The sequence below is a fragment of the Oreochromis niloticus genome, linkage group LG13 (assembly GCF_001858045.2).
Source record: "Oreochromis niloticus isolate F11D_XX linkage group LG13, O_niloticus_UMD_NMBU, whole genome shotgun sequence".
NCBI lineage: Eukaryota > Metazoa > Chordata > Actinopteri > Cichliformes > Cichlidae > Oreochromis > Oreochromis niloticus.
The window spans coordinates 22,527,928-22,540,514 of record NC_031978.2 but is presented as its reverse complement, the minus strand read 5'-3'; the positions used below and the strand labels follow the sequence as shown (position 1 = coordinate 22,540,514).

The 12,587-nt window shown below is 40.6% G+C and overlaps 1 protein-coding gene across 1 annotated transcript in view; it reads right to left on the bottom strand.

The window, feature by feature from the left end:
- kif16bb (kinesin family member 16Bb) overlaps nt 1-12,587 on the bottom strand; it is a 36,049-nt gene that overhangs the window by 7,166 nt on the left and 16,296 nt on the right. Inside the window, exon 17 of the mRNA XM_013269014.3 lies at nt 10,851-10,939. Coding sequence (XP_013124468.1) covers nt 10,851-10,939 — 89 coding nt within the window. The remainder of the gene's footprint in view (nt 1-10,850; nt 10,940-12,587) is intronic.

Sequence of the window (12,587 nt, the reverse complement as noted above, 5' to 3'; positions counted from 1 at the left end):
TAGTTTAAGAAAATGCTTAAGTAGCCAAACAAGCAGCTTTAAAAACCACCAGAGTACACGGGTAAAGAAATGTCTGGCCTTCAAGCACCGCATCCTTGCAGTAGCACTCCCACCAGAGCAAAGGAAAGGCAAATCAAATCCTGTACTCGTCTAATTTTATGCATGTCTGCATCACTGGGTAGACATGAATACAATTTCGCTCCTCTGTGTTTAAGGTTATTGTAAATTACCTTTTTTTAAAGCACTTTGAAAAATAACAGTTGGCACTGTATTTATTTCAAGGTTTTACAGGTTGGTTTGCAATAAAAAAAACTCACCACCAACTTTATCAGTATTCGATGCTGATCTGTTGGCCTGTTTTCCAAAGGCACGGTGTTAATACCAGGTTAAATCTGCAAGCCAGCTTCTCCAACAGATTGGTTATTGGCTTAACAAGATGTTTTCTTATTCAAGAGTATCCTAATTTGTAAGTGGGAAACAGACTCTCCAGGCAACAGAAACTAAAGGAGATGGGGGTAGTTTGTCAGTAAGAAACAAATTTAATTATAAAACATTATATAAACATCCTCAGGACCAATTTAGCACCGTGTAGTAGGGTAAAAACTAGTCTCCAAAATCTGTGAAAAACAAAACAACTGATCGAACTATTGGGGCTAATGTGGGGCTGGAATGATCAAAATAGACTTAAAGATTTAGCCCGTCACAGCTAAGCAGTGTCCAAACTGCCTAGGTCACGTTCTCATGATTCTAAAGGAGGAGGTAAACAAATTATCCTGTTATGTGCCGTCAATCGTGGTGCGTTTTAAGGCCGGAGAACCCAGTAGGACATCACACTATAATCACTAGACATTCAAAGCCTGTCAGTGGGAAAGTATCAGCTGTCAGAGTGAGTGCTTCCTTTAACCAGGCTGTGCACAACAAGCACTCCTGTCCATTTGATATACAAACACGCAGAGATAGTAGATTAGCCGTGTTTCATGATTAACAGAAAAATACGTGATATTTTTTTATTATTATTATCCAGATACAACTTGCCTCTCAACTGTCAATCCTGAAGAATTACATGAAAACCAAAAGAAGCATCATGCACAATACAGATGCAAGGTTATTCAGATGTCAGCCAAATGCTGCGAGGAGGAAACCAGCCTACATTAAACATGGAAAAGCACAATAATGAGTACAGTTCCCCAAATTTTAATAATCAGTGTTATGTGATACTGGATGGAGATTTTATTTTAAAGCCATTATCAGATTTTGGCAGAATTTATTAACTAATCTGCAAGAGGAAAGTCTCAATTTGCAGTTTAATATAAACGAATCATAACCTGTGACAATATTTGCTTTAAATTAGCCTTGATCTAATGTGAAAGTGTGTAAATTAAAATCCTCAATACTAATCTTTGTGTAGCATGTAAGAAACACTAGCCTCATTTTCAATACACAGATATGATCCGTCTGCCTTTTGTGTTTTATTCACAAGAAAGTTTGATATACACTAGATCGTTTGAATGCTAATTAACTGTCAAGCAAAAAGGGAGAAAATCTTTTACATCCCCCGAGCTTTCATTCTGGCCCAATCCGCTTTGCTACAAGGTGTGAGGAGTTTGAGTCGAGCCCAAATCTCCATCATTCATGCTGGAGCAGACAAGGGGATTGATTGCACTATATTGCCCCTGCAATTTTCCTTCTTGGATGGGGTCACTCAGTCAAGAAAAGGAGCACAATCTTTGGCTTTAACCCTTGAAATGTGATTTAAACTCGAGTTCTTTCCAGGAGACACAGCATGAGCAACCCATCTGTAATTTTAGTTCTTCTACAAGGCTTGTCATCAAGTGCACAGTGTTGACTGGCAGAAGTAAATCCATTGACCAATTGTACAGGTAGTACAACTACAACTTGACCTCAGACACAGATTGCTCAGTTGCAGTGGAGACTCCTACATCCAGTGGGGGCACAGGTTTATGCAAAGTAAAGAGACTGGGCCAAAAGTGAAAATGAGTGGAGACACAAAGAGAGCCAAAAAGAGATGATAGGAAGACAAAATGACAGACATTAAAGAAAGCAATGAAATGCATCAAGCTATTTGTGCTGTCTGCATTTGAAGTCTCAACCATCAGAGCTCATCTGCATTTTAAGTGGTAAACAAAACTCTGGAAGCATTGATTTTACTTTAACATATCCAGGGATTTATTGAAAAATATAAAATATTAGAATTTTGAAATTTAATAATAAATACACACACACACACAATGCATGTCATCTTAAGAATTTGGTCACACGAGACATTTAAAATGCTTCAAAAACCTTAAAATGTCTATTAAAACAAATGAAACTGCTAAGCACACTTCTTTGATCTTCAGTGCTAGACCTTCAAACTATTTTTCAAAGACATCAATGCAAGAACAAAGAAATTCAAGTGTTTTAAAGATAAAATCTTCCAAGTGCCAAAGTCATGCAACATTAATATCACAAACTTTTTAAAAAAGCAAACTTCAAACTTCACATTTTCATTGTAATTTCATAGCAAAAAAATTATCCTTTGCACTGTCTGCTTGGGATGCACTTTTGCCATTGCTCCCTGTGAGTGAGTTTTCAAGCTGGGCTGTTCATTACTGGCCGTTCAGTCCTTGATCAGACATTTGACAAGTGATTAATCAGGCAGGCGGCCTCAGCGGAGCAACTGAAAGTTAATTTCCACACTTCTGCACGCGGAGATGAATTTAAAGCATGTGCACTCGGGGTAGCCGCCTTAGTCACGCTTTCAGGGTGACCCCTGCCCTGTGCTTTTGCAAAGATTACATCCAGCCTGACAGGCCGGTTCTCGTCTTCATCGTGCACCAGTATGCAGCGAACATCTGAGCACCGCCGAAGAGTTAAGTCGTGGAAGTGGGGACGGCAGGGAGCTGTGGTGACAGAGTGTGAAAGTGGGTGACAGACAGCATCCTCTCGTACCAGACCGAGGTGTGTATCTGTAAGTAAAAACTGAACCACGTGCTTACTGTGGGTCCTGGGACTGATATGCACCGCTACACTTGTGTAAAGTTTCAGCTGCACCTCTCCCAGAGTGACGGTTTCGTGATTCATGTTACAATGAAGAAGGTATATCAGATCGGCAAGACTCTTCTGAAATTGACAGCAAACCCTTAAACCAGCATCCAGCAGCAGCTCAGGTACACTGACCTGCCAGCCTAAAGACATCTCTATTAAGTTTCCATGCAGCAGTGGGTGTTGAGGTACCCTGCAGTCCCCGGGGCAGATGATATCAAGTATGGCCCTACACAGCATTTGAGTATGCTTTTGGCTGTAGGTATAGACAGCAAGGATGCTTTCCTCTGTAGCACTTATCAAACGCAGACTTTGGCCTGCTAGGCCTATCTGAATGTCCTTCAACTGACACAAAGGGAGGAGATGGAACAAAACTAAGAGACCAGATTCAGAGGTTAGTGTGTACAGCGCAGATTCCATCAGGATCAAGAGGGCAGACTGCGGCTCTGATTGGTTGCATTTAGCTACGTTCAGCCAGTAGAGAGTAAGAATCTTCTGAGTTGGGAGGTCTGAAGTGGAGATGACAGACTGTAGATGGTCCATCATGCTTTGGGGTGGCAGATTTTGCAGGTTTGCAAGGGAATCAGGAAATTTTATCAACGTTTGAATGAAAATTTGAACCGTTTTTGAGTTTTTAAGTTCACAGGTAACCTCTTTCACACTGCTGTGCTTCAGTGGCAAACGCTTTGTAATAAGTTCATCTCGTTGTTTTACATTACCATCAACCATGTTTCGTGTTGACTCCATATCCCACATACTTTCATTCCTTTTCAAGATATCCCCAGAGACAAGCTGTACATCAATTGGCAATTCTTCAACCTTACTCAGGGTTTGTGTTGGTGTCGGGACAGGGAGTTGTGCGTTTTCAGGATTAATGCAGCCTTGAATCATCTGAGCAGCCTCCTCAGACTGAAGGAGTTGAATTATATCCATCTGGACGTGCTGTATGAGAGGCAGCTCTTTCACCATGGAAAAAATGTGACTGTCCTTTAACAGAGAGAAGATAAAGCTGCCTCTAAATGTGGAGAAGACACGGCTGTCCCTTATAATAGACAGAACACTGCTTTCTCTTACCAGAGAGATAAAATTGTTTGACCAGCGAGCCCCAACAGGTTGAAATCTGAATTCTGTGACTTGCTGCAACACAGTGGAAGAGCTCCAAAGCAGACGTCCTGCATCCTGGACAATCCAAGAAACTCTGCTGAACAAAGAGCTCCGCTTCAAATTCTGAACTGCAGCTGCTGCAGCCTCTGTCACACACACTCCAGGGATCTTCTCTAAATTTTCAAATTCATCCATCTCTCCACAGCTACACTCCTTCGTGATGGTGGTTTCTTTGGGTGGACAAAAGCCTGTGTGACTGTCAAGAGGCTTTGTGTCAAGCTGAGAATGAGTGTTGCTCTGTGGGAGGATAGACATGGAGCTGGTTCCTCTGCTGCTCTGCAGGTGGGACATGCCGCTTAATGAGCTCCCACCAGAGCGAGGTCTCCCCTTGTAGCAGTCACTGCCATCATCTTGGATCTCATTAGCATTCCCCTCTGGCTTTGTGCCACATCCATCACCCAGGCCCAGGACACTTGTCTGCTGGAGGTTGGCATCCCCTGACCAGCCCTCTTCTCCCTTACAGCTTGCAACTCCAGTCCCACTTTGAGCTTTCCTCTCAGACCTGAGCCCGGGCCCTGATTTATGACACAAGTCCCTCTCCTGGCCATCCCTGGCGCTTACTCCATTCTGCAGGGTCTCTCCATCCGATTCAAAACTACTGTGTGAGATGAAACGTCTTCTAGGTAGCCCAGTGTCCTAGTTTACATTGTGTATGTGGAAAATAAAAGGAAATTTTTAAAAATAACTTTCAATCAGCTCTCTTTAAAACATGCATATTCATTTATATCTGAATCGAGACATGCATAGGAAAACAAAATGAAGAACACCGCATTAAGAAGCAAATACAGAACAAGTGTGCTCTCATTGCAAAATGCTTTCACAAAATGAGTGTCATTTTCTTTGAAACCTCTAAAGGAAAGTTTAATAGGCATTAAATATGTGCATAATAAAACGACAAGAGAAAGTATTTCATGGCTCATAAAAATCTATATTAAGCTTGGCTGGAGAGGGGGTGGATATTGACATTTGCTCCGACACTAAAAAGGGACTAGAACTTCAGTTGTACAGCGACGATGTAGCACTGCATTAAACAAAAACTGCAAATCCAAGTCTCACTACTGGCACACTGTGTTTTAGCTTTAATACATTTCCTTAAAAAAAAACGACAAAAAAACAAAGTCATATCTAATTCCATGCAGAAATCAGCAGCGGGTTTATGACTAAATCCCTCCATTATCTTAAAAGTTTGATTTTTTTTTGGCAACTGCACAAAAAAATAAATATAAAAAAATATGCATACATACTGTAGTCACGAACTTTTTTGCTGGGGTAGGGGCAAGACAGACGCTTGAGGCTTTGGACGTTACTTCCGCATTTTTAGCCAGATGGACGTGTTGGCTGAAGAGACAGCAAACATAAACAATATACAAAAACTGTGTGTCAATGGGAGGATGTGGGAGCACAATACAGCTGCAGTTATACGCTTATATGTGTTGCTAGGGTCTTTGTTTTCAAGAAGCAATTTAATTATTTGCTGTAGTGTCACACTGGAGACATCAGTTTGCATAGAAAAGACAAGGCTGCAATACCCTCCCGACCCTATCCTCACAAAACCCATCCATTAGATTTGAAAAGCAAACAGCCCAAATGGCTGGATGAGATTAGAGCCACTCGACTAGCTGTGAAATTAAATAGAATCTGTGCATGTTGATTTGAGGATTTACATACAATACTCAGCACTCCAGAGGGAGGAGCAGAAACCAAATATACAGCTGAGAAAGACTTCTGACAGTAAACACTGGCTTTGGCTGAGATTTGTATATAAGCAGCAGGTTGATGAAGGGTGCAAGCGGGAGCAGTAAAGCACTGACAGCATCAACAAGAGGGACACAGTGCAGGTCCTGCTGATGATTAAAGGATTTTTGCAGATCCTGAGGATCAGTAGAGAGGATGTCCTGTACTCTGCGATGTTTGCTCACCAAAGGAAAGAAAAAAGAAAAAACAGGTACTGGGATTCCCAAGCTGACCACATTTTCGCAATCAGTTTTTCCTGCTGTTCACAAATTGTAGCTCACATGCAGAGGCTCAGAGTTCTGTGACATGGCTGCATAAAATCGGTACACAGAAACTGATTCATTAACACCACCACAAAGTACAGTTTGCCTCCCTGTTGCTTCCCTCTGTTCCTCCATGGCCTCCTAATCCTTGTGTTGATTGCGAACCCCACTGTTTTCCTGGACCTGCTGCTATCCAACCCACAGGCTAAGCTCTGTTTCCACTCATGTAGTCATACAGACACCACCACAGATTTTATGAATTGTGATATACAAGGTCGTTTGATGTGCACCCTGTATCAGATCTCATAATATAATCTAGGTAAAAATACATTGTGCGGCCATTTTTAAAACTAAAATGTTCATTGTTGACTTAATGACTTAAAGTGAACAGAAGAACAAAATAAAATAAAAAAAACTGACATTCCGAGCTAGACAAGTGTTAAGTTACACAGGAGCTCCCAAAGTGAAGAACTTTAACCAGTGAAATTATACCATTTCAGGTGATGTAAGCTCCTAATAGCAGCTTGTCAGTGGTCAAAAATGGAAGAGAGAAAAACGCTGGCACTTGGCCTTCTGACCAGAGATGGAGGATACTGAGAGGGTTGTCAGATAAGGGACTTTCAGAGCATAGGGGGCCATTAAATGTTGTTTCGGGTCAAACACCAGTTGGCTGGTTCCATCGCTGGAAGCGCTCACAGTCCAGACTTTCTGGGTTTGAAATGGCTGCACTTCAACTTGGACTTCAAAATTGTGGCTCTGCTACACAGTCCATTTAATAAAGTATGAATCAAACAGTGGGGGCCCTTTTACAAGAAGGGAAGACGTGAGTCTTGTGGGCATAGATTTATACACAATATGAAAGTATATGACCCGGCCTCCACAGGCAACATAGCCCTTTTCCTGCCTCTCCTAGGAATATCCATCTCATGTCTACATACTAAAAGCTCAAGTCATGACATTTACAGTGCATTTGGAAAGTTTTCAGATGCTTTCAATTTTTCTACATTTGGCCTCATCTTCAAATGGATCCAGTCCATTTTTCTTCAATAATCCACACACAAAGGGCTTTGAGTGTTATGCATATTGACACACCTTTAGTTTGAAAGAGTCATTCTTCTCTCCCGAATCTTTCAAGTTCAGTGGGACTGGATGAGAATCACCAGTTCAGAAGCCTGTACTACAAAGGATTTGGGGCTTAGCAAGAAAAAAAGTCACAAGTAACCACAGGTTATGAGTACACTAAGTTACCATTGTGCTAACAGGGGTACAGCGGGGTAACTTATGCTGCAGGCCTCACCTGCTTCAGAACAAATTACTTTTGAGAAGAGACAAACAAAAATGATCACAGTCCACGGACCAAACTCATAACATCACCATTGCTTGTGAAACAGCTTAGCCTGCTTACCGTTATAAATTCTGTTTTTGTTTTTCCTTCTTTAATTGCCCTTGATACTGCCACAACTGCAGATGAAAGAATAAGGCTAAAACTGTTTTACACCCAGTCATTTAACAGAATAAGCAACCATAATTACCCCCTTCACCTCAGGTCTTAATGACGTCCTAATAAGTCTCTTATAGTCAGCATTTATATAGCACTTTCCCAGTCTTAGCTGACCACAATGTTAAAGTGCACACATAAACATAAAGTGCCTTAATATTCTACAACTGTACAGAACTACCACTTATAACCATCTTTGTATGACTACCGTATTATATCCTTCCTTTGTTGTGCGGGCTACTAGACTCCACTGACACTTGGTTTTTCTCGGCTGTATTTTGCCGTTTTGTTAGATTATAAACAGTTGGCCCCATATGAGATGGTGAGTAAGGACTTTGGTTCTCGTGGCATTCGGCTGTATTTTACCTCACAACAGGCTGTTACGTTCCTTTCAGTTAGGATTAAGTTCTTCATCTCTACCATAAAGGACTGATTGGTGGAGTGATGCAATGACAGTTGTCTCCACACAAACTCTGAAACATTCACTGTAACCACCGTCTTCCTGGCTGCTTGTCTAACCAAGGACATTTGTCCCACATTACCCCACTTGCCTGGTTGGCCAAGTTGGTCTAGACAAACTAATAGTTTTAAACTTCTTCCACTGGAGAATAATAAACACTACAGCTTGTTATATCCTGTTATGTGCCTTTACACAAGGTTTAGGTGTATACTTTGATCTTGTGTCCCAGTTTGCCCTAAAACTTAAGATCTAAACCATCAAATGTGAGATCTTTTATAAAAACCTTTCATGTCCGATGAATACAATCAGGCACAAATGGACTCTAAATTGTAAAAGCATCTCAAGGACCGCTGGTAGGAGGATGAATCAAAGCCCAAAGGATCTGAATAACCCTGTAAATTAAATATTTTCAGTATTTCTTAAATTATAAAAAACACATGAACAGTTCTTGTGCAGAATTGTGTGTAGATTGATGAAAAGGGAAAATTAAATCAGACCTTTTTTAAAGATAAGTCTGAAATCAGAAAGAGTGTACATGCCTTCCAAATGCACATTTCATATTGTCCTCTATTAAATATTTATTCCAAATCCCTAAAAAGGCTAGTGAAGAGAAATTATACATTTTTGCTATTTTTTTTTTTTTTTTTTTAAAAACCCGGGAGTAATTTTAGTCTTCAAACATCTTAACTGGCTACAAAGTCATCTAATTTTGTATCATATTCAATTAGGGATTTGATATCAATAAAAGGACTGTGTTTGAAATGTTGTGACAAATCTGCATAATAACATTTGGAGGCGATTTTACCTTATTCTTGGAGGCAAAGCCAGGTGGGGAAAACAAAACTATTTGTGGTGATGCATTAAGCCTCTTCCTGTCCAAATTATTAGCTCTCAAAAAAAGTGTGCAATCCCACTGAAGTAGCCGAACAGGCAGGTTGCTTTTGGTGCAATAGAGCATCTCCCCTAGTAGCTGCAGGTCCTTTCACTGATGGCTTTTGTCATTCCCAGACCCCAACAGATCTCCAAAGCCAGCATTTGAATTTAAATGATTTGCTCTTATTTATTGTTCAGGATCATTTCCAAAATGACTCAGTAAAGTGAGATCCATTCTGTCCTTGCTGCGAGGGAGTTTCTGCTATGCAAATAAGAAGTAGACAAAAGATGGAATACACATCTGAATACAAAGCGAAAAATCCTTCACTGAACCATTATCGTAACCATTATGCTCAAACAGTGCATATGGGCACTTTGCCAGGTGAGAGGAGGCGATGTTAAATACAATGAATACATCATTTAATATTTTATGATGCGTGTTAATTGACACCCAGAGCAGAACCCAATAGCCAAAGTGTATTTTGCAATGTGCCTCATATGCATTGCATGATTTTTTCCTTCTGTAAAGAGCAGTCGACAGTCTCTCTATGATCTGCTGTGAACACTGACAATCCATGTCCACCACTCACTCCGACTGACTTCCTTTCTCCCTTTAGCAACAAACCAAGTGTTTCTGATGTAGGATAATGAAGACACTATTCCACCAACATAAGCCATGTAGTAACCCAAATACATGTGTATTCACCCTTTCAGATCTAAATCAACTATCACCAGACCAGTGGATCGGGAAGCAGGTGTCAGACTGAAAGCAGTATTAATCACATGAGTAGGATGGGGGATACTGCGGTGTGAAGGAAATTATGTGTCAGACAGCTCCACATGCTGTAAAACATCAGGGTTAGCAGATCATGAGACCAGGGATGTCTCTCAAAACGCTCAGAGTGTTAGTAGGTGGTGAATTAGATTTTGGACATTAATTCACTGAACACTGAGACACTGGCATCAATGAACAGTCACAATTTCAAGGCAGCGGAGAGCATGAAGATTTCACCTTACCAAACGCTGATAAACATCATGGTACGCTATTGTTTAAAGAGGGGGGAAAGAGCTGCAGTGCAAGTACCTTATTTTCTTGATGGCATATAGTCAAACCTCAAACCTGGTTAGCTATTCAAAATTAGAAACGAGGCTGCTATTTTGCATCACTGCTGCTCATTAAAACAGTCTTTACTCTACCAAATTCACACAAATCAAATGCCAATAAAATGATAGAAGACAGAACAGTTCGAAGCAAGTGAACTGTACTTTAAAAAAATAAAATAAATCAAACACCACTTGTATCATTACTGATGACATTTTACAAATACAGAGAGGAAAGTGAAAAAGAAGAGAAGAATCTGCTGCAGATGCAGTGAAACAAGGGAAATTGCATCACTACTAATGAACATTAGATGCACCCCCCCCCTTTCTTTTCTCTTTTTTTTAAACTGCATTGTGGGAATTTTCAGGGGAGCTGAACTTGAAGTGTGTTGCAGTCATTTTGAAAATGGGACACTGGGCAGGTCACTACCGAGTGAACAAGGTGCCATTTTCGGACATGCCCTTGGTTGTAGGAGAGCTGCCTGCTCTGATTTCCATGGGCTCAGCAATAAGCACTACAGAACGGCTTTTTGTATGTTCCCACCTCTCCTCACAGAAATGGTGCCATGATTTATGGCTTTGATTTGGTCTGTGTGCCCAATGGATGCTGCTCAATAAGCAGGCACGTTGCGGAGATTGAGGTGGAATGAATGCAGTTATGCTGGGCTCACAAAGTGCAGAGAGCCATTACACATGTCTGCATATGTCTTACCCTCGATTTTGCACCATCGCCTTGGACAAATTCTCAGTAGAGTTGGACGAGTCAGTCACAGATGGGCTGAACACAGATGGCAATCCACTCTGCAGACAACAGAATGACACAGCACTGAAATCTGCCTCAGTATAAGAAACAAGTGACAGCTCCCTATGCTAGATTTGCATTTGACCAGCGGTTCAGTTGATGCATCTTCATTTTTAGCAAATGTTTGCAGAAATGTCTAAACAGGTAATAGAAAAATACTGTATGAATCCATCGCACATGGCTAAAATAAAGTGGTAGTATGCAAAGTATTTCATTCTTCAACACAATTTCCATATTTAGTAAAACTGTATTAATATTCAGACAGAACACTTAAAAATATATATATTTTTACACAACAGATACAGGCTACATTCTGGATTTGCTAGCACATATTCAGACTAAGCGAAAGTGAAGCTCTTGAGACCATCTCATTTAGAATCGATGTTAAAAATGAATGTTAAAGAGTCTCCTTGGAACCACAGCGGGGCCTGGATGCCGGTGCTTTGCTTGGCTGTAATAGCGTGCCGCTTTCAATAATGCAAAGAGCAGAGAGCTGTCAAAAGCCAGAAGTACAACTGTGTCTAAAATGGTGTGTGAATCAATTTTACAACATGAAATGCTATAAAGCACAGGGTGCTCAAAGTTGCAGGCCTGACAGTCCATTCACTGACAAAGTTGTTTTCTTTCATCTCGTAACTTTACTTTACCGAGCACTGATACTTTAATAAAAGTTCCAATTTCTTAGTGTGATCATTTTAGCAACATTAATTAACATTGTACTACTCATTTCATTAGAAGCTCAAAACACCAGGGTTAATAATCAATCACGCTTATAAAATTATTCATACCCCAGTTTATTTGGCTGAAAACACCAAGCCACAAATATAGTTTTCCACATTAAAAGGGCTCAGTGTACGGTGCCTTAAGTGCTCCATGGACAGCTTGAGAAACTCAGCCCTCTTCCACCTTTCCACTACATTAAGGGCGACTGCATCTGACATTTCTGTAACTGTCCAAAACCAAAAATGTGACATTTAAACACAAAAGTTGAGAGAGAAGTTTGGGGAAATACGTGTATTCTGCATGCTTTAGTTACATTTTCAATACTTGTGTGTAGCCAAGTGCAACATTATGATCTTCTTTGAGACGAGGTCTGAAAATGTCCACTGCAGGGTCCACTCAGTGTCATGACATCATGATTTCACTGTGCTGTAAAGCTTTGAGTAGTGAGCAGCCAAGCAACATTATATATAGACAGTCTCTCAGCGTCATCTAATGGTTTCAGAGCTCCTTTTGTTAACATGCTCCACTAGTGTTTCTCATATAGAGGCTCACAGGGAATGGAGTCTTTATTTTATATATAGAAGGTATACCACTGTATTCTCATTGTTAAATCACTAACCTTACTTTTCCTTTTTGAGGTGGTTTCAGTAAATCTGTGACAAAGACGTTTTGTCATATCTTGAATAGATGAACCTTGGAAACCTACTCAGCAGCAGCTGTACCATACAGGATTTTAAGCCCACAAGAATCTGTAACACACCAGGACTCGCTCCACATTCAACTTCTAGCTACAAATGGCCACACGAGTGAAATAACTGAAGCATAGTGATTCGTTTTCAGATGTTTTTTCTGTAGATCAGCGTAAAATAAATCCCAACGCCTGCTACGATGTAAAAGACAAAAATATCAAAAGGAGTCGATGCT